This window comes from Misgurnus anguillicaudatus, chromosome 3 (assembly GCF_027580225.2).
Source record: "Misgurnus anguillicaudatus chromosome 3, ASM2758022v2, whole genome shotgun sequence".
NCBI classification, from domain to species: Eukaryota; Metazoa; Chordata; class Actinopteri; order Cypriniformes; family Cobitidae; genus Misgurnus; species Misgurnus anguillicaudatus.
Window position 1 is genome coordinate 20,732,536 of NC_073339.2, and position 19,257 is coordinate 20,751,792.

The 19,257-nt window shown below is 37.6% G+C and overlaps 1 protein-coding gene across 6 annotated transcripts in view; it reads right to left on the reverse strand.

Annotated features, from left to right (window-relative positions):
* Positions 1 to 19,257, reverse strand: part of dclk2a (doublecortin-like kinase 2a) — a 53,768-nt gene that overhangs the window by 16,940 nt on the left and 17,571 nt on the right. For 3 of the 6 annotated variants that reach the window (XR_008644428.2, XM_055205097.2, XM_055205102.2), the window contains exons 3-10: positions 14,759 to 14,888; positions 13,018 to 13,125; positions 12,233 to 12,283; positions 6,752 to 6,846; positions 3,807 to 3,854; positions 1,613 to 1,697; positions 1,003 to 1,108; positions 573 to 630 (exon numbers count right to left, since the gene is read on the reverse strand). Coding sequence is in view for 5 of the 6 variants with exons in the window: in XM_055205097.2 (XP_055061072.2) it covers positions 573 to 630; positions 1,003 to 1,108; positions 1,613 to 1,697; positions 3,807 to 3,854; positions 6,752 to 6,846; positions 12,233 to 12,283; positions 13,018 to 13,125; positions 14,759 to 14,888 (681 nt within the window). In the remaining variant the exon portion in view is untranslated. The remainder of the gene's footprint in view (positions 1 to 572; positions 631 to 1,002; positions 1,109 to 1,612; positions 1,698 to 3,806; positions 3,855 to 6,751; positions 6,847 to 12,232; positions 12,284 to 13,017; positions 13,126 to 14,758; positions 14,889 to 19,257) is intronic. The other 3 variants (XM_055205100.2, XM_055205103.2, XM_055205101.2) reach the window with 3 other exon arrangements.

Genomic DNA, 19,257 nt, shown 5'->3' on the forward strand with positions numbered 1-19,257 from the left:
GAAACCCAGGTCTTGCATACGTCTGTGTTCTTGAAGCATTGACTTCAGCTGCAGTCCACTCTTTTTTTGAATCTCCCCCACATTTTTGAATGGTTTTTGTTTCACAATCCTCTCCAGGGTGCGGTTATCCCTATTGCTTGTACACTATTTTCGACCACATCTTTTCCTTCCCTTCGCCTCTCTATTAATGTGCTTGGACACAGAGCTGTGTGAACAGCCAGTCTCTTTTGCAATTAACTGTTGTGTCTTGCCCTCCTTGTGCAAGGTGTCAATGGTCGTCTTTTGGACAACTGTCAAGTCAGCAGTCACAATATTCTAACTTTCTGAGATACTGAATTTGGGATTTTCCTTATATGTCAGTTATTATCATCAAAATTAAAAGAAATAAACATTTAAAATATATCAGTCTGTGTGTAATGAATGAATATAATATACAAGTTTCACTTTTTGAATTATTATCTTATTCAGACAGATAAAATGGACCAAAACACCAGGCGCAACAAAAATAATTCACATCTCAACATCTCATGCTTACACCCACTACGAGAACCCATAAGGTTAGCGTGACTCACTTTGCCGCGGCATTTGTTTTTATCAATGATTTTCAGTGCAAACTCCTTTCCGGTGGATCTGTGGAAAAAAGATAAAACTGAACAATGCCCTTTGTTTCAGGAATGTTTATAATGATCTGTTCTAAATGAGCCTTAAGGACCATTTGATAAGGTTGATTTCCTTTCAGTACATAAAAGATGAGCTGTAAACCTTTTATCTTAAAGATCTGAACCTTAAACTGCAGGTGGTGATTCTATTGTATATTTGAAGAGAGGAAAACACATCTTGCAATACAATAGTTCAATTTTCCCCCCAAGGGGCAATTAGACTTTGTTTACGCAGCGACACTATGAGTTTTTGTGCATTCATATCCAACCCAAAACACATACAAGAGAATGTCACTTATAGGATATTGATGACAATGAATTAACAAACTGGTTGTTTTCTTACCGTTCAACACACTCCTTAACAAAAGCAAAGTTTCCATCACCTATAACTTTGCCAATTTTGTACTTGTCCAAAATAGCAGAGGCAGCCAGGTTCCGATTGCCATTAACTAAGAGACAACACAATGTCAACAACACAAGTTAAACATCCTTAAGAGACAGCATGCTAAGGATATCTTTAGACAGACAGACTAGTAGATGTAATAATGACGTTACAAACACTCCCTCCACCATCTATTGTTGGTTAGAAAAACAGGCAGCTCGGATGTTATGTCAGCAGTTTGGTTTCTCCAAACAAAAGACTGTAATTTTGTTTGGTGACACTTTTAGGGCATGCGCTTGTTTTCTAGTGCATTACACAGATAAAAAAACTCAAGGTCAATCTGACTCATGCACTGCTGGGCAGTAATGTTTCCCAATACCCTGCCACCAGTGTTTGAGAGTGTGTGTGGTGTAGTGCCTGTGCAAATGTGGCAAAGAGTACCATGTGTGTCAGCACTTTCCCCAGCACAGCCTGTCGTGCCCTTGAAATGCCCTTTTGGGGATTTCTGAGCTTGAAACGCACAGCGAGATGCAAGGTGAGTGAGTGCATAATAGTGGAGAGACCATTGTACCTTCAGGGCTCACACTGTTGGTATTTTGCTGCGGATGCTCGAAGGAGCCGTTCACATTGGTTATAGAGGAGTGGTGTGTTGGAATCTACAAATAGAAGAAGTTCAAATAAATCACCTTAAAAAAATTACTTAAAAGAACGACAGGCGTTTTAGTCTATGTAAGTCTATTTAAACTAGTTAAAAATGTATAATAATTTGTACACAAAAAAATCTGCTATCTTTCATATCCGTAAATAATTTATGATAATACAGCAGGAATTAAACTAACAAAGCAACTGCCTGTAAGATAACATGAGTGACTGACATAACAAAAATGAACCTTAAAGAATTTAAAATGGTGTGCCAATCTACATGGTTAAAAAAGCCTGGGTGTTACCTTGATTAGGCAGCAAAATAAGAATTAAACTCATGTGACATTGGCGTGAGAAAAGACTAAAGGTGTGTTCGAGATCATCCGGCGCTGCGCAGACCAATCGGCGAGGTTTGCCGCTTGCAGTCGAGGGAGGAACTGAAGGCGGAGCCGTCAAGCCGGGCGCCTGCTGCTTGCCGTGGTGACGTGTGCGCCGTGTTTCCTTGTTTTTAATCTTAGGTGAAGTGACTTGGATGCTGAATTTGATAAAAACAAACCTTTTAATAAAAAGTTACCAGAAACATTTTATATTGAATATTTTAATTGCTGCTTATACTGTATACCCGAAAATAACTGGAAACAAGCCTATATTATTAAAATACCAATAGAGTGTTATTTTCATTTTTATTACACGACACAATATAACATATTTTAGCACATTAAAGTGTTTTTTTCCTGTTTTAAAACATGAATTTATAATGTTTATTAGTGGAACTAAAGGTTGGATTAAACTTGAAACGCACGTGATCGTTGTCATCAGTGAGGCGACCAATCACGTAAAGCTGTTACGTCATCACAACTCCGTGCAGCCGCTCTGGAGAAGCTGGACCGGCGGAGCTAGCCGGCTACTCTCGAAACGCTCGCGCGGTACTTGAAAAACCATATGACACAGTCACGTGCCCGCAGCGCCAGCTGAAGTCGGACAAAATGACTAATCGGAATGCACTGCTTCAAGTCAGCCGCCGATCGGTCTGCGCAGCGCCGCATGAAGTCGAACACACCTTTAAACTAAGTAAGCCAATGAAGACAAATGCCAATTTGCTTAAAGCTGGTTTAATAGACGCTGAAGGATTCCTCTAGGTACACAGATAGCAGTTGGATATTACAAGGTGTCAATTTTTTTAATACAAATCTGAATTAAAGGATTAGTCCACTTTCGTAAGAAAATCCAGATAATTTACTCAACATCATGTCATCCAAAATGTTGATGTCTTTCTTTGTTCAGTCAAAAAGAAATTATGATTTTTGAGGAAAACATTCCATGATTTTTCTAATTTTAATGGACACCAACACGTATTTGTTTTAATGCAGTTTAAAATTGCAGTTTCAACAGAGTTTCAAAGGACTCTAAAAGATCCCAAACGAGGCATAAGGGTCTTATCTAGTGAAACGATTGTCATTGTTGATAAGACAAATAAAAAATACGCACTTTTACCACAACTTCTCGTCTATCTCCGGTCCTATGACGCGCCAGCCCGACCTCACGTAATTGCGTAATGCCGTGGAAAGGTCACGTGTTACATACATGAAACGCACATTTACTGACCATTTTAAACAATAAACTGACACAAAGACATTTATTAGTATCATTCGACATACAACAACGTCGGAACTGTCCTCTTTCTCCACATTTGTAAACACTGGGGCGTAGTTTCGCATATGTCATCCGTGACCTCTTGACGTGATGACGTATTACATAGGTCGCGCTGGAGGAAGAGGAGAAGTTGTGGTTTAAAAGTGCATATTTTTTATTTTTCTTGTCAAAAATGACAATCGTTTTGCTAGATAAGATCCTTATGCATCGTTTGGGTTCGTTTAGAGTCCTTTGAAACTGCATTAAAACTGTTACCTGTTGGGGTCCATTAAAGTCCATTAAAATGAGAACAATTCTGGAATGTTTTCCTCAAAAACAGAATTTCTTCTTGACTGAACAAAGACAGACATCAACATTTTGGATGACATGGTGGTGGAAATTGTTGTTAGATCCCAACTGAAGGCATGAATACCTAGAGGGAACTTCAACGAGTTAGAAATGCTGCTACAGATGGCAGAGTTTCATAATACCTGTGGAGTCAGACGGAGGGGTACTCCCATCCGCTTGTTGCAACTAAACTAAAGGCAAGTGGGAAGATATTTATGTAAATTCACCATTGATTCATAGGGTCTACAATAAGCCTAAATTCAGGAGCAACATATAAAGAACGTAGCTGCTGAGCAGCTTTAAACTTAACAACATCTTAAGTATGAGAAAGAAAATAAAGGTTGAAAACTGAAGTAATTCATCAAGACATGTTTGAAAAAACAATATTTGTTAACAGAACTATTTGTTCCATATAAGTGAGTGGTCAAATTGCGATTTTATGAAAATTTATCTAACTGCAAACTGAATTATTGATTTTATTCATAATTGTTTTATTATTGATATCACCAAGCCTTGTCACTTTGTTAAGTTTATTGCTTAGATATTGCTCTTTCAAAATCTTGGAAAACTCCTATTTATCTTTCATTAAGGTAGCATTCTCTCAAAAGTTTCTCCACAAATTCTGTTAAAGAATTTTAAATATGAACAATTTAAAAAAAGTTTTCAAATTCTTTGACTTTTGATTGATTTCCTAAGAATCTATGTGATATTGTTAAGATATCTTCTGAAACTCTGGAGAGGACCAAAGCGATATTTTTTTCTAACTAAAATGTGAGAAACTAGGTACTCACTCTCCATTTAACCTATTTGCTGTCAAGTAATACAATTGAGATCTCTTATTTTTCTCCCATTGGATTGACTCTGTGAGGGTGTTTCAAATAACCCCCTTCAAAAATCATTTCTAAGGAGTCATTATATGTACTAGATTTCTTCAATGCATGAAAAGTCTCTCCTCTTCAACAGTTTCTCCTTGACACAACAAGAAGCTTAGAGTATCTATGTGACAGGCAGGTGAGTTAAGGAGATTAACTCTAGGAGCTCTCAAGCCTTTGATTGTACTTGACTTTGACCTTTGGTTTAACTACAGTTTGCTGCAAAAACATCTCAACATTAATGGCTTGACTCACAGTATGTTGTCAAAGTGGATTTTTCATTACAATTTATGTATATTTGTGACCCTGGACCACAAAACCAGCACAAGTAGCATGGGTATATTTGCAGCAATAGCCAAAAATAGATTGTATTGGTTAAAATTATTGTTTTAATGCCAAAAACCATTAGGGTATTAAATAAAGATGAATGCTCTTATAAAGTTATAAGATTAAATATATATTATTACTAAATGTGATTTAAGTAAACTTTTGAACTTTATATCAGTAACAGGGGTGGAGTGGGACCAAAAAAATCTACCGGGAAATTTCGTAGACCACCGGCCCTCTGTGGTAAAAAATAAAAAATAAATTACTAAGGTCTCATATTTGTAGTAAAACTAGGGTAATACAAATCATAATCAATCTGCCAAAAAAACAAAAACATAAAATCATGGCTAATTTTCCTAAATGAGTAACTATACAAAATGATACCTGTTTGAAAGACAGGAATGCCCACCCATTTAGCTATTACATAACAGAGCGAGGCCAGAGACAAACGTTCTCAAACAGGAAATAATACATGGAATAATGTGTGCATCTGTGAATAACTGTAAGAAGCATTTTCTTTAAATATAATTTTTGTTAAATAAAGTTTTAAGAGATAATAATGTTTTTCCACTGTTATTGCTTATTTAGACTTGTTAGTGCGGTTAACAATGTGATTGGTGCATTTACTTTATTTCAGTAATATTGCTGTTTTTCCCGTAATAATAATACAATTTACATGTCAATCCTGCTTCTTTGTTTATTCATTTCATTATGCTGTTATGTTAAGTTATATGTGGATATTTATTGCCATATGAGATGTTCATTGCTGGCATGAATACTCTCGTCTAATATTCAAATCATACTGTATGCGGAATAATGTGTGCATCTTTGAATAACTGTAAGAATACAGTTCCTTTGAAAATAATAATGAAATAATAATGTTGTGAGGATATTTATTGCCATATTGCCGTTGAATAATCTCGTCTATACTATGGAAATCACATAGTTGGAAATATATAATGTGGTATACTGCAAAGTTACCCTGCCTGCTAATTTTATATGATATATATGTGGAGATAAATAAACCTTTGCAAATCTACTGATTTGATCCATTCATGTCCTGACCACCAGGCTAGAGATTTTAAACATCCTTAATCCACACTTACTAATAGTCTATCAAATAGTCTATCCGCTTGACGGATCCGACCGCATACGTACTGCAATAAACAGGCGTTTGGCGGCTTTTTTACATCAAAAGCAGACGGGCTATGCCATTTGGAGAGGGGCCGCTCACTGATCCCCCTATATTTTTGAAAATCCTGGACATTGGACCTGTATAACTACAGTAACTACATTATTATCAGACCGGCCCTCGCGGCCTCAAAACACTACCGGCCCACCGGGAAAAGTCCAGACTCTCCCAATCGCCACTCCGCCCCTGATCAGTAAGGACATAATGGATATATAAATTATATTGTTGCTATTTGCTGCAATAAAGTGTGACCTATAAAGCACTTTATCTTGGGGTACCTTTGTGTATTATAACTTTAAAATTATTCCTACACCTGACATTTTGGAATTCTTCCAGCTATTTTGGGATAGGAAGAACCAATAAATATAAAACATGAAGCCGTGTAATTGTCCATGTTTGTGTACAACAGGTTCCAGTTTCACAGAATTAAGTATTATGGTGCAAACAACAAAAAATATGATGACCACGTATGTGCAAACTCCAGGTTTTAGGAGGTTAAATTAGAAAAAAGTTGCCTAAATATATGACGGAGAGATTCTCTGTTAACTTAAGCTAAACTCTTTAGATCAAGACAGTCGGCATACAGATGCCTGAAATTATTTTTGACAAAAAATAATCTATTCTGAAACTTGGGATGTTTTTCCTGTGAAGTGATTAGGAGCAAAGATGAAGCTTGTTGCTATGCCAAAAGGTTTACCTTGAAGTTGCGCATGCTGCGGGGGCTGGTCGGGGAGGAGCTAGAGGATTTGGTGGATTTGGGGGTTGTGATTTGGCTGTTGGGTGCTCCATTTACTGAAGAGAAAGACAAGAAGAGGGAGGGAAAAGAGAGAAAGTTCTTATTTTTATAGTCATCATATCGATGCGGACGTTGGCATCAGATATCTCCAGCAGTGATTTAGATTTGAAGTCATTTTTTATTTAAATAACTGGTCAGTGTGAGATAATGAGAGTGAAAAATAAGAACGCAAAGGATTTTGTTAATTGATGCCAGTGCAAAAATATGTGCAACCATGATTTGAAAGCAATCCAATGTTTTTAGTGTATGGGCATGTGCACCTCTTGCAAATACAGCAGAAATTGTATAAGTCCCTATTGAAATCGAACACAATTATTAGTGAATGAGGTCCAATAAACAGAAATGTCACATTATATACTGCACCTTTGAGTTTCGATAAGCTCTCCTCTTCTTGTTTGGGTTTAGTTAAAGTCAAGAGGGCAAGAATACAAAGATCATCTGTATCCTGCACCACAGTGACTCTCAACACACACTCAAACCGCTTCAAATTAGTCACATTAATCAGAAAAAGACCAAGAGAGAAAATGCCTGTTTTACTGCACCGAGCAAAATTCCATTTACCGAATGTCTCATCCACGTATTTTGTGTCAGTACAACTCAGCAACACAAAAACAGCACTTTATGGACTGCATCCCAACTACGTCAGTCTCCGCAGGGTGCACAGCTTTGTAGAAAAGCTGTTCTTATGTTTCCCGCTGACTCTTTTGGAGGTGGCATGCACAGATTTCTCCTTAGACATGTGATAGGGCCCTTGCAGTTGTGTGCGTGTGTGAGAAAGAGAGAGAGCACTGCAACAGCTGGTCTAAGCAAAAGGCAAATGAGGATGCTTGAATTTAGCATCCAACAGTCTGCCCAGATTAAAGTGTGTAGGTGTCAGGGTTCGGTTCTGTGGCCAGTGAGGGAGTTTTAAATAGCTCTGTATAGTAGCTGATGGATTTGGAAGGCCGTGGAGGAGAGCTATTAACATGATTGAATGCTTCACTGGAGAGCAGGAGGTCACACACTGCTAATTCCTCAGATGAATGTCCTTCAGATCAGTTTAACATCAAGCTGGGAAATTCCTCTCAATATACTCATGAACTTTATAAGGTGCCGGTTCTTTTATTAAAGATGCTCTAAGCGAATCTGTGAGACATCACTTTTTGTTGATGTTTGAATTGTTTTCAAACAAACGGAGCGTAGCTAACTCCTCCCACTCCCTTCCGTGCTTTCATGAACGCGCCCAGCCCCCACCCTCAAATCCTTCTTGTCGTTTATTGGCTGGAACACTTTGTTTTGTTTCGTGGTGCTAGGTTTGGCCACTGTGTTTTTATTGCGGTTTGCGAAGCCTGCTGTCTACAGAGATTGCGTTTTTTACAGTTTGATCAGCGGACAGGCAGCAAGCAGATAGTGAGGAGATGTTTGCTGTATGTAACAAAAAAATGTTTTATGGTCTAAAACGCGTGAATTCGCTTAGAGCGCCTTTAAATGTCTGAACCATTACTATGGCTTTGGAGGTTTATAATGCAAATTCCCAATTAAAAATACCTTAACAACACACTAATATTATGCATTTTTGAACTTTTCTTTTTTTGAATTTAATTTAGCCCACATCTGTTTTAAAGTAAAAAAAAAAACTTTTTAGAAATGGCCGAAAATGCAGATCAACAAAACACATTAACCACATTTGAAACTATTATTTGTATACATATCATAATCATGCATACTATTAAGAATTTATAGGGGCAGTTTACTGGACAGGGTTTAGATTAATCCAGGACTAGGCCTTAGTTATATTAGGACATTAAAGTAGTTTTCTACAAACATACCTACTGGTGTGCATCTTGAGACGAACAATGGCACTTATACATTCACCTAAAGGATTATTAGGAGCACCATACTAAAACTGTAGTTGACCCGTCTTTCGCCTTCAGAACTTTCTTAATTCTACGTGGCATTGATTCAACAAGGTGCTGAAAGCATTCATTAGAAATGTTGGCCCATATTGATAGGAGAGTATCTTGCATTTGATGGAGATTTGTGGGATGCACATCCAGGGCACAAAGCTCCCGTTCCACCACATCCCAAAGATGCTCTATTGGGTTGAGATCTGGTGACTGTGGGGGCCTTTTTTGTACCGTGAACTCATTGTCATGTTCAAGAAACCAATTTGAAATGATTCGAGCTTTGTGACATGGTGCATTATCCTGCTGGAAGTATCCATCAGATGGGTACATGGTGGTCATAAAGGATGGACTTGGTCAGAAACAATGCTCAGGTAGGCCGTGGCATTTAAACGATGCCCAATTGGCACTAAGGGGCCTAAAGTATGCCAAGAAAACATCCCCCACACCATTACACCACCACCACCAGCCTACACAGTGGTAACAATGGCATAATGGATCCATGTTCTCATTCTGTTTACACCAAATTCTGACTCTACAATCTGAATGTCTCAACAGAAATGGAGACTAATCAGACCAGGCAACATTTTTCCTGTCTTCAACTGTCCAATTTTGGTGAGCTCGTGCAAATTGTTGGCCTGGTCCAACCAGACTCTCGTACATTCATTTCATTTCTACAGGGAGTCTGGCCACGCTCCATTGCAAAGCGTTACTTCCGTTAAGGAGAGTCCTCTGTTAAAGTTTAAAACTATTGGATCTGCCCAGAGTCACTCAGGACCTGCCATAGGCGATCGCTAACGTGTGGTTGTGACGTATATCATGCACCGAAACCAGCCGGAAACAACAAGTCCGAATGATCAGACTAACAAAACTTAGCAAACATTGTTCTTGCTCCGGCTTAAACTTCTGTATATTCGGCAGTTTTGCAACAACGTTTTTCTCACGCTTATAGCTTTTCTCACGTCTTTCTCCGCTGCCATTACTGAACTACAACTCAAACTGACGCACAACCTCAACATCACCGTTCTTAGCCACCACCCTCTGTTCGCTGATTGGACCTGCAGATTTTTGCAAGAGAAAACGAAACTCTACACTAGTGATAGACCGATATATCGGCCAGCCGATATATCGGGCCGATATTTGCGAGTTTTATGTGTATCGGCATCGGCCGATACGTGGCTGCCATGTTCGCCGATTTTTTTCTGCCATTATTTACAGACAGAGTGCTGGAACCCGCAAGCGATTGCAGGTCATGTGACTAAAACAATTAACCTTTCCACGACAACATCGAAAGCTCGGCCTAACAGCTGATCATAGCTGAACAAAGCTGGTTTTTATTTCTCATCTCTATGGGGCGGTTTCCCGGACAGGGATTAGACTAGTCCTAGACTAAAATGAATGTAAGAACTGTCCAAACTAATAACATCTCTTTTTAACAAAATGCCATTTTTTTACATAATTTTTATGATGTAAATTGAGTGAGCAAAAGCAGTATCGGCTTCAAATATCGGCTCAAGAAAATCGGCAGCCTGTATCGGTCATCGGCTAAGGCTGATGAAACAAAAATCGGTATCGGCATCGGCACTGAAAAATCCACACCGGTCGATCCCTACTCTACACAGCAGTCCCAGACATAGTACTGAAGCGAAATGAAAATAAAGTGGAAGCACGTAGGAGGGCAGAGCCAGGCTAGCAAACTGTAGCCTCTTTTTTTCCTATTTGTAGTGGAGATGAGTGGTACCCGGTGGGGTCTTCTGCAGTTGTAGCCCATCTGTCTCAACGTTGTGCATGTTGTGGCTTCACAAATGCTTTGCTGCATACCTTGGTTGTAACAAGTGGTTATTTCAGTCTAAGTTGCTCTTCTATCAGCTTGAATCAGTCGGCCCATTTTCCTCTGACCTCTAGCATCAACAAGGATTTTCGCCCACAGGACTCCAGCATACTGGATGTTTTTCCCTTTTCACACCATTCTTTGTAAACCCTAGAAATGCTTGTGAGTGAAAATCCCAGTAACTGAGCAGATACTCAGACCGGCCCGTCTGGCACCAACAACCATGCCACGCTCAAAATTGCTTAAATCAACTTTCTTTCCCATTCTGACATTCAGTTTGGAGTTCAGGAGGTTGTCTTGACCAGGACCACACCCTCAAATGCATTAAAGCAACTGCCATGTGATGGTTGATTAGATAATTGCATTGATGAGAAATTGAACAGGTGTTCCTAATAATCTTTAGGTGAGTGTATGTTAAGATATGTCAATGCAAGATGTTTTTAAATGAAGGCACCTCAAACATGCATTTTAGTCTGGGACTACACTGTAAAAAATTAATCATGAACTTAATTACTCAACCAACTTTTTTAATTTGACTTGTGACAAATTAAGATAGAAAAACAAGCTGAAATTGATTAACTTAATTTATTAAAGAGCACATTATTTTGTGTATTTGGTATAATACAATGTGTTTGCGTGGTTTATGGTTAAAAACACATTATTTTCCAAATATTAAATTTTTTGTTATGTTCCTTACCATGTTTAAAAGATTTGTGCACAATGCAATGCTAACAGGAGTTAACTTGTGAGTCCGAAGCGGGAGGAATTATGATAATGTCGGTCTTGTCTACATCACCAATCCCAGGAAGTAAACTATTGCCTACAATCCATGTGTTTGTTGTAGTGCAAGAAAAGAGATTTAGGTTGGAGACAATAACTCGCGTCATCGTTTACTTTGGGGTTTGTACCTTTTGCATATCGTTAACATGTACTAATACACACTTACACACCAAATTAAATTTAAAAACATGAATCGGAAAATAGGTGCTCTTTAATTTAAGGCAGTGCTTCTCAATTATTTTCTGTCACGCCCCCCCTAAGAAGAAGTAAACATTTCGCGCCCCCCCAACTCTCCGCCGCGACTGTAAATAGTATAATTTGTCTATTAAATTACACATCTGCAAAACATTGTATCCTTATTAACATTGAGAAAACACAAAACGAAACCAAAAAAGAAATATCGATCAACTTACAACAAAGAATAACATTGTTTTTTAGTCTGTAACAGAAAAGACTTAAAATGCATCAATTTGCCTGAAATAAAAAAATCTATCCTTATATAAAGTATAATATTTTTGACCATTTGATACTGAAAAATTTAATTATATATAATCAATACATAATAATAATAAAAAAATCAAGTGGCTTATCAGCGTGATTGGGGTGTAATGTCTTTAAGTGACGGTGCAAAAAAATCACTTCCTGAAAAAGTATTTTCCCCGGGGGCTCGTGCCAACATCCCCCCCCCCCCCCGGTGTCGCTTCGAGCCCCCCCTGGGGGTCCCGCCCCACTATTTGAGAAGCACTGATTTAAGGTAACACAAAAATATATGTTGATTTGATATAATTTTTTGCAGTGTAGGATAAACCCTGTCTGGGAAACTGCCCCAGTGTACTAACTGTAATTTACCCATTTTAAAAATGTTTGTGTATTAGCAGCAAAACTTACTTGGTGATTTTACTGGAGACTGACTAGAGAAGTTTCCACCACTTCGTCTCCCTATAAAAGGAAAAGGAAAGAAAGAAAGTAAAAAAGAATCCAGTATGACAATAAGCAGAAAGTTGTGATGGGACCTTGACAGGCGTGGGATTATGACAACGAATGAAAGATACAAGATTCGGGGACATGTCAATCACAATAAATCTGAATGTTTCTGTTTTTGTTATTTTTCAAACTTGTCCCTGAGAGCACTGAAGCAAACTTTGGATCCTGAGGGAAAATCCTTTCATTACAAACAAACTAAATGATTGTTAAGGGTTATAGAAATATATACAGTGAGGAAAATACGTATTTGAACACCCTGCTATTTTGCAAGTTCTCCCACTTAGAAATCACGTAAGGGTCTGAAATTGTCATCATAGGTGCATGTCCACTGTGAGAGACATAATCTAAAAAAATGTTTTAACTATTTATTTGTATGATACAGCTGCAAAGTATTTGAACACCTATCAGCTAGAATTCTGACCCTCAAAGACCTGTTAATCTGCCTTTAAAATGTCCACCTCCACTTTATATCATCCTAAATTAGATGCACCTGTTTGAGGTCGTTAGCTGCATAAAGACACCTGTCCACCCCATAAAATCAGTAACAATCCAACTACTAACATGGCCAAGACCAAAGAGCTGTCCAAAGACACTAGTGACAAAATTGTACTCCTCCATAAGGCTGGAAAAGGCTACGGGGAAATTTCCAAGCAGCTTGGTGTAACTAGACCAATGCATTGTATATTCACCTGAACCGGGGGATTTGCTGCGTCGGGTCAGTCCTGGACTTTTACTACCAGAGTGTCTCACAGGGGCAGGAGAACGAGGAGCGTAAGATGTCTTGAGTACTCGACACTCTGGAAACAATACAGACTCAATTAATTGGATGAAAATTATACACTTAATGTCTCATAAAAATACAGTTTTAAAAAAGATTTAGGGTTAGGTTTTTATGAATCAATAAATTCAGAGATTTAACAAAGGTGCAAGAATTAACAGCAATTATTAAGTTTATCCTTTAATCTGTCTGCGATTCATCACGCTGACATGAACACCAAAACAGATTCACTGCCCAGTCCAGTCATGCTTGTATCAGAGCAAATCTAGAGTAAATCAGTGGTGAAGAAACATCTGAAGAGATATTTCAGCGTTGCAAGTGCCAAGACTTTTAACTGTCTGCCCAAGGCCTATTGAACAGCCCATTGCTCTAATGAGAGAAGAAGGTGCAGAATGTTACTGCTTTTTTAAGGAATGACTCATATAGCAGAACAGCAAAGCAGGCTCGACTCATCCCATCGATTCTCTGGCATCTGTTTATCTGTGCTGCGATAAATTAGCTGATGAGTACCATACCGTCAAGTGACAACAATAAAACAAGCTGAACAGCGATGTTTAAACACCATTAGCGTCCAGATCATCTGTTTCATGGGAATTAACGCAAGCATTTAATAGCAGCTTCTGCGAGAATAAATGTAATGAGCTCTTTCGTTACAGAAGATTAAGGTTCAATTGAAGCGTTCCACATCTGCTGTGAGAAGAAAAAGTTAAGCAGTAAATAGCATCAGACGCTAACTTGCCGTTTCTTTATATTTTTGGAAAAGTCCTACTTAGTCTAAGTAGGGCAGTGGTGAGGAACTAGGACAAACTGCCGACCAGATGAACTAAATTTGTAAGGCTATGAATCAAGCTATTACAGTGCATGTGTGGTGCAAAACTAGACGTGTTTCAGCGAAACCGGATGTAAATTACAGGGCAAAACTCAAAAATTCATAAATGAATGTCAGCAAATCAAAGATTGCCTTTATGTCCCCACGTTGTAAAGTTAAAACAACATTCTATTTTAAGTTTTGACTTATGATAAGTTGACTTTTTGATAACTTAGAAAAACAAACAAGTTGAATTTTTTTACTTGTTAATTTAAAGTAACATATGTTAATTTGATATCATTATTTACAGTGCACACACACTTTCAAGTTCACCAGGATACAAAAACTACACATTGGGCAATGGTGGGAAGCTTCAGATAACTTCCTATGGCTTCCTATGACAATGGTTATCATTCATCCTCCTGTATAAAGATTTGTTTGATCGTTTTTGAAGAAGGAGTTATTTCTTCAACCCAGTATGTGAATGAAAGACTCCATTGTCCAACAGATACTAAAGTATGATAACTTTTCCGTGTAGAAGTCTACTATTTGCATATAAGTCAGTAACATCAACAATAAAATAATAGATGAAGGCTATACATGAGATGATACTCTTATAATATAAACTAAATTTGTAAGAGATTTATGCTTTTTGGGTGCATTTAAACTGGTCATAAATCATAAATTGATGAAGCTGCATGCAGTGCATGGTGCATGGAAAAATACAGCTTGGAAATTTGTTCCAAAAATCCTGATTTGGGTAAAATGCAAATGAACTGTGAAAAATACACATAATTAGATTAAAGATGGCATTAAAATGAAGTTAGTGTTTAGCTGAGCCTACCGGTTATAAAGGCTGTAGAAGCCTTACCGCTGTGATCCAACACAAAATCATCCTGTGCGTAGCGGTGCTTCTCAGGCCCGCATGCGATGAACACGTCATCATCCCCGAAAAAATCTTGCAAACAAGTGATCTAGAATGGGGGGAGAAGAAGAGAGAAATACTATTTGAGAAATTAATAGGTGTTACCATGTGACTGTTGATTAAGTAATAAACCGTAATTCATAATGAGAAATTAGAGCATAAATATTTAAAAACACCAATAACTGGCACTTTTTATTAGTGATGCACCGATGTATCGGCCACCGATTTTTTATGAATTTGAAACCATCGGCATATCGGCAATGGCACGAGAAGGCCGATACCGATTGTTAATTAATTGCATAAAGAAATCCATTATATGTAAAAAATGAGTTAATGTTGTTAATAAAATAAATGCTGAATAGCAAAAACCACCTTTGAAGGTTGTCATGCTGTTTTATTATCTTGTTTTAGCTTAATTTGTGCCTCTCTTATTATGTTGGTCAGTTGAATGTTAATTAGATCCAATCCATGTTCAGTAAAAATAATTTGATGCAGAAATAAACTAGCTAATAGACCAACTGTATAGTATTGTATACAAGTGTTTAATATCCGCATCGGTATCGGCCAGAAGTTGTCTGTTTAAATCGGTATCGTATCGGCCCAAAAAAAATCCTATCGGTGCATCCCTACTTTTTATGAATAGGGTAAACAACAGTGCGTAAAATGTTTGAAGTCTTTTATCATCAAAAATGGTGAATGAAAGAAGATGTGTAACCTTGTGAAAAAATGTCACTTATCATCACCTGTAAAATAAAATAAATACGATGGGGACTATTGCATCTCTTTTACCACAAAACGGTTTCGTCGTATTTTATATATTATTTATCAATAAACATAAAGAAAATGTTCAATCAAAATTAAAGGTGCCAAAGAATGCATTGAAATAATATGTTAAATTGATATTTAAATAGAAAGTTTGTAACTTTATTAAGTTTAAAAAAAATCCAGAAATGTTTTTACATGTCCATTTACAACCCTAGAATGTGTCCTTTAAATTAAAAGGTTTATTATTACCTTATTTGGAAGGGTCATGAATAATAATAGTGAGCTCTGCTCTGCTGTGCTCTGAGGCACATACCAGTAGCTCACATTAGTTAAAAGTTCTATATGTTTGAGCCTGTATCAGATGAAAATACAGATTTTGAGGAACAACTAATTGTTTGGAGATTGTTAATGGACGTTTCTGAGTGTTAAGTTTGTCTAAACGCTAGTATATAGCATTAATTAGCATGTAGCTCTAACTTAGCAGTCACAACATTGTTTTAAGCATTTTAACAACTTTGTAATTCATTTTAATGTGTAATTTACCTTTAAAGGTACAGTTAACTGTTACAAAATTGTTCCTTAAGATACACAATAGGTCCTTAGAATATAACATTGTATCCCAAAGGGTACAACATTTCAATGTGTTGTATACCCATAAAGCTACTAAAATGAACCTTTGAAGGTACCACCCCAGTGACAAAAAAGGTACGTTTTTGAACCTTTTTTCTGACAGTGAAGACGAGAAAATAGCATAGTGAGCAGTTAAAGACACCTAATACAAAGTTGCACCAAAATGAAAATGATTTTAACAGTGTATTTACTTTAAAAGATGCACTTAATAATTAATAGCCAACATTTATGGGAAGTTAGTTGATCACTTATTAGTTGAGTTCAATTCCTGGATCGAGGTCCCTTGCCAATACAATACTGGTACCTCTACTTTTCCGTCAACTTGATATATTGCCCTATCAAATAAAAGCATATAAACCAAAAATAACTTCAAAAAAGCATCTGCAACTCAAATCCATCATTTCTGAAACTGTATGATATATGAGTCAGTATTTCTCTACAAATAGAATAAAACCTACAGTGGCCACACAAGGTATTTTAAATAAATTTACTAAATCTAAAGTCAGGATGAGTAAAATTCACAATGCGTCACTAGTAACATTTTAAAAGTACACATGATACAAACACACCCACATGCACACAACCAGAGTGGTAGTGGGCAAGGAGCGATGTCCGGATCTCAGCCCACTCTCCTCCAATCATGGATGTGGGTAGCAAGAAACAGATGGTCATAAAGTGGAGCTCCATCAAACACACACAAACAGATCTATACAGAACTGAAAGAACGGTCACAGACAGATGGAAAGCAGAGGTACAGAGGCCCATCCTCCCCTAGAAGTAAAAGGGCACTGAGCATAACAAACAGGGACAAGAGAGAACTGATGGGAGGTCAAGCACTGGGGTGTCTCTTGTTTATTGTTAACATGCCGTTAATGATGAATCTGCTTTTTAATAGCCTCAATAGGAGATCCTTGAAAACACCATCAAACACAGAGTAACAAAGCGGATGTAGATTGTATAAGCCACACTCAGTTTATAGGTTAAAAGTCATTGTACAAATAATAAATGAAAAAAAATCATTGGTGTCCAAAGAATACAGGATTGAAACTCTCCATAATCCCAGAAATAATGAAAAGGTGAGCAAATCATGAATTTTCATGAAATTTCTTTCTTTTAAAGGGGACATGTTTAATTTAAGTGCTATAACTGGGTCCAGAGTAATACTCTGAATAGTCTTACAAGTACTTCTCTCTAAAGCACATAAAGGATCTTCCTTTCAACAGAGCTGCTACACAGTGATATACTGTAAATGCACATGGCCAGTCTGTGGGATCTTAAAGTGTATTCCCATCAGTCAGAAGATAAGAGGAGCATATGGGCCCAGTTGTTGGCCTGAGTACAGTGACAGACTAAAGCCACACTGGGAGACTATTAAACATGCCTGAAACATTTTAGCTGACATCTTGGGGCTGTACAACAAAATGCAGTCTACAATAGAGCCAAATGTGTTTTTGTAATGTACACTGATTTGTAAATAAACTCTTCTGTCTGTTGCGAGAAAACATCATCTTAGCATTAATAAGCACATGTTACTGGAACTGCTGATATTTTTAGGATCCGATTTGTAAATGGGAAAACAGATACTGCTCTCTAAGTCAAATAACCAGTTACACAGCAACAGAAATAATGAGATTAAAAATCTGTAGTTAGCATTAGCATCTCTTAAAATTTAATTAACCTTTAAGCATATCAATCTGCATACTATTCATTTTGAAAAGTATTCAAAATATGGATTAATATGCCCCATATCCAAAAATTGTTGAAATAAATTAAAATGTGACGGTTAATCTACCTTCGATGAAAATTGGAAGTGCAGATCCATGTACACTAACAGCTGATATTACCCAGGTTGAATGATGCTACCTCATTGCAAGACGTAATAAATGAAATAAGTGATGCTTCACTGATTTAATAATTTTAACTAATATAAGTAAATAATAAATAAGGAAGAGAGGAAATACTATGATGTGTGTGCTGTTGTTAATAACCACAATGTAATCTAGGCCAGTGGTTCCCAACCTTTTTCAATTTAAGGCCCCCTAGTTGCCCACAACAATATTTGAAGGGCCCCCACTTACTCAATTTTTTCCACATAAAATTAAATAACTTGGAATGACTAGACAGATGTATATTTGCCACTAAAATGGCCAAAATAAGCCTTGTTTTAGCTTCTTTTAATGCTTGTTTGGTCCAATTTTTAATAATTTTAAGTCATCTTGAGGCCCCCTTGAAAATTTGCTGATTTCCCCCTGTGGGCCCTGGCCCACTGGTTGGGAAACACTGATCTAGGCAACTTCGGTGTTTGCATACAGCACTCCTACTATACACTGACTATTTGACCAAAAGTATATACTCTTTGTGACGAGATGGAGACCATTGGTTCATCCCAATGTGTACTAAGTTTGCTTACATGCCAAACTCAATGGATCCCACTCTTAAGGAAGTCGCACACCGGACGCGCACCTCTGCGCCACGCAGCGCCGTGTCGAGTCGCGTCTAGGACAACTCGGAGGTATCGTGCACCGGAAGTGCACATTAAATAGCGCGAGCTTTAGTCAGATAGCGTCTACATCAAAATGCAAAATATACGTTAGCAGCATGTTAATCATTAATGATTTGGAAAAATATGATGTTATTTAATGTTAAACTATGTGAGTAGCGCGCTGTGGCGCGACTGGGATTTGAGCAACTTCCTGAGTCGTAGCTGGGTGCCGCAGACAGGCGCCACATCTGTTGGCGCCGATGTGCGTATACTCATAGAAAACAATGTGCGCGTCCGGTGTGCGACCCCCTTTAACCCTCTATGATGTTCATGATGACATCCCTCAAATCATCAAATCTCAAGCATGATCAAATGTAGTAGTTAAACTAACCTAACACCACCAATAACTTAAAAAGTGAGCTACCATTACACTTAATAAATTTCTAACCTCTACAAAGTCTTTTTTATTTTTTGTTTATTTTAAGCATCTTATAAGGCTTTCATTAAGACTTGTATTATTAAGCTCCTTGACATCTTGGTC